The sequence below is a fragment of the Apaloderma vittatum genome, unplaced genomic scaffold (assembly GCF_000703405.1).
Source record: "Apaloderma vittatum isolate BGI_N311 unplaced genomic scaffold, ASM70340v1 scaffold25780, whole genome shotgun sequence".
Classification (NCBI taxonomy): Eukaryota; Metazoa; Chordata; class Aves; order Trogoniformes; family Trogonidae; genus Apaloderma; species Apaloderma vittatum.
The window spans coordinates 1-1,740 of record NW_009693216.1 but is presented as its reverse complement, the minus strand read 5'-3'; the positions used below and the strand labels follow the sequence as shown (position 1 = coordinate 1,740).

The following is a 1,740-nucleotide window of genomic DNA, read 5'->3' as shown; positions in this document are numbered from 1 at the left end:
AGGCTTCCCAACCAGGGGCAGCGCCTTGGACAAGGGTCAAGCTCCACCCTGAGCTGAGCAGTGGGGTTGGGGGGATGTTTTCCCATGCCCCTGCTTTTTGCAGAAGGGCTGACCGTGCTGATTTGTTGGGGAGCAGCTTTCTGCAGTGTCTGTGCCGGCCGGGCTGGCCCGGCTCACCCCTTCCCTCCCTGTCTGAAGGTCCCCCAAGCGATGCCATGTGGGCTCTGGGGGACAAAGTTGCCTCCACCATCGTGGCCAAGACGGTCCAGATCCCCACGCTGCCCTGGAGCGGGAGCGGTAAGCGCTTCCTCCCCAGCCCCACACACCCTCTCTGCTCCCCGATTTCTCTCCTCCCTGCCTCTTCTTCTCCCCCAAAGCAACAACCAAGGGTTGGGGTCCCCAGGCTGGCTGGCTGCAGATATCGAGTACCCCACTGAGCTGAGCAGCTGCTGGTTGGGGCAGAGGGATCTTTGGAGGTGGGGTGCATGGAAACACGGGAAACGGCATGTTCCAATGTGGGGTCCCCAGCTCCTGGGGCACAGCCAGCTTTCCCCTGAGCTGTGCCACCCCAGCGGTGACCATAGCCCTGGCCATGCCCACAGGTCTGGTGGCCCAGTGGTCCAAGGAGGAGCAGGAGCACCAGCAGGCAATCAGCATCCCCCTCGAGACGTACGCTCAGGGCTGTGTGAAGGACGTGGAGGAAGGCCTGGAGGTAAAACTGACCTCGTGGGCAGCCGGTTGTCTCTTATCCACTGCTTTTTCTCCTTGGAGCCTGCATGCCCTGGCCGTTTTGGCCTCCTGTCACATGTGACAGCAATGCAAGGCTCTTTGTTCCTCTGCATGGACACAGCTTGAGGATGCATGGGGCTGGAGCAGGGTCGTCTGCCAAGGTGACAGATTTGGCTCCAAAACACTTCGGTTACTCCAGTCCTTGACCCCTACCTCAGGTGGCCAAGAGGATTGGCTACCCAGTGATGATCAAGGCGGCAGAAGGTGGCGGGGGCAAAGGCATCCGAAAAGTGGAGGCAGCGGAGGAATTTGGCACCTGCTTCCGCCAGGTGAGAGGTGCCCAGAGCCCCCATCCCCATCCCAGGGCACACAGCAGGGTCCTGCTCCCACTCTGGGTGTCTTGTTCTTCCTACCTGGGAAGGACCTGCCTCCATCCTAGGATGAATTTTGGGGGATGACGCCAAAGCAAAACCGTCTCCCCCCGCTGCAGGTACAGGCGGAGGCTCCCGGGTCCCCCATCTTCCTGATGAAGCTGGCGCAGCACGCGCGGCATCTGGAGGTGCAGGTGCTGGCTGATGAGTATGGCAACGCCATCTCCCTCTTCGGCCGCGACTGCTCCATCCAGCGCCGGCACCAGAAGATCATCGAGGAGGCGTTTTTTTGGCCCCCGCCGTCATCGAGGTGATGGAGCAGGTGGGTGGCGCCGGTCTTTGGGCAGCATTTTTAGTGAGAAACTGGTGTGATCCTTACGGGGTTTATTGCGGGATTTAGCACCTGAGGCTCTTAAGGAAGGGAGGGACACCCCAAGGTGAGCAGGCAGCCCCAGCCCTGCTTGTTTCCTTGAATCTATGCTGCCATTTTTCTCGGGACCCCCCAGCTTGGCTGCGGTGAGCAGAGGGTCATTTCTCCCCGCGGTGGTTCCTCTCCTTCCCACAGTGCGCGGTCCGCCTGGCGCAGATGGTGGGCTACGTCAGCGCAGGCACCGTCGAGTACCTCTACAGCGAGGACGGC

At 61.1% G+C, this 1,740-nt stretch overlaps 1 protein-coding gene across 1 annotated transcript in view; it reads left to right on the top strand.

Moving 5' to 3' along the window:
• Positions 1 to 1,414, top strand: part of LOC104280612 (acetyl-CoA carboxylase 2-like) — a gene marked incomplete at its 5' end in the record, with an annotated part of 2,890 nt that extends 1,476 nt beyond the window's left edge. The window contains 4 exons of the mRNA XM_009878314.1: positions 199 to 297; positions 603 to 712; positions 948 to 1,058; positions 1,220 to 1,414. Of these exons, the coding sequence (XP_009876616.1) occupies positions 199 to 297; positions 603 to 712; positions 948 to 1,058; positions 1,220 to 1,414 (515 nt within the window). The remainder of the gene's footprint in view (positions 1 to 198; positions 298 to 602; positions 713 to 947; positions 1,059 to 1,219) is intronic.
• Between the last annotated feature and the right edge of the window lie 326 nt (positions 1,415 to 1,740).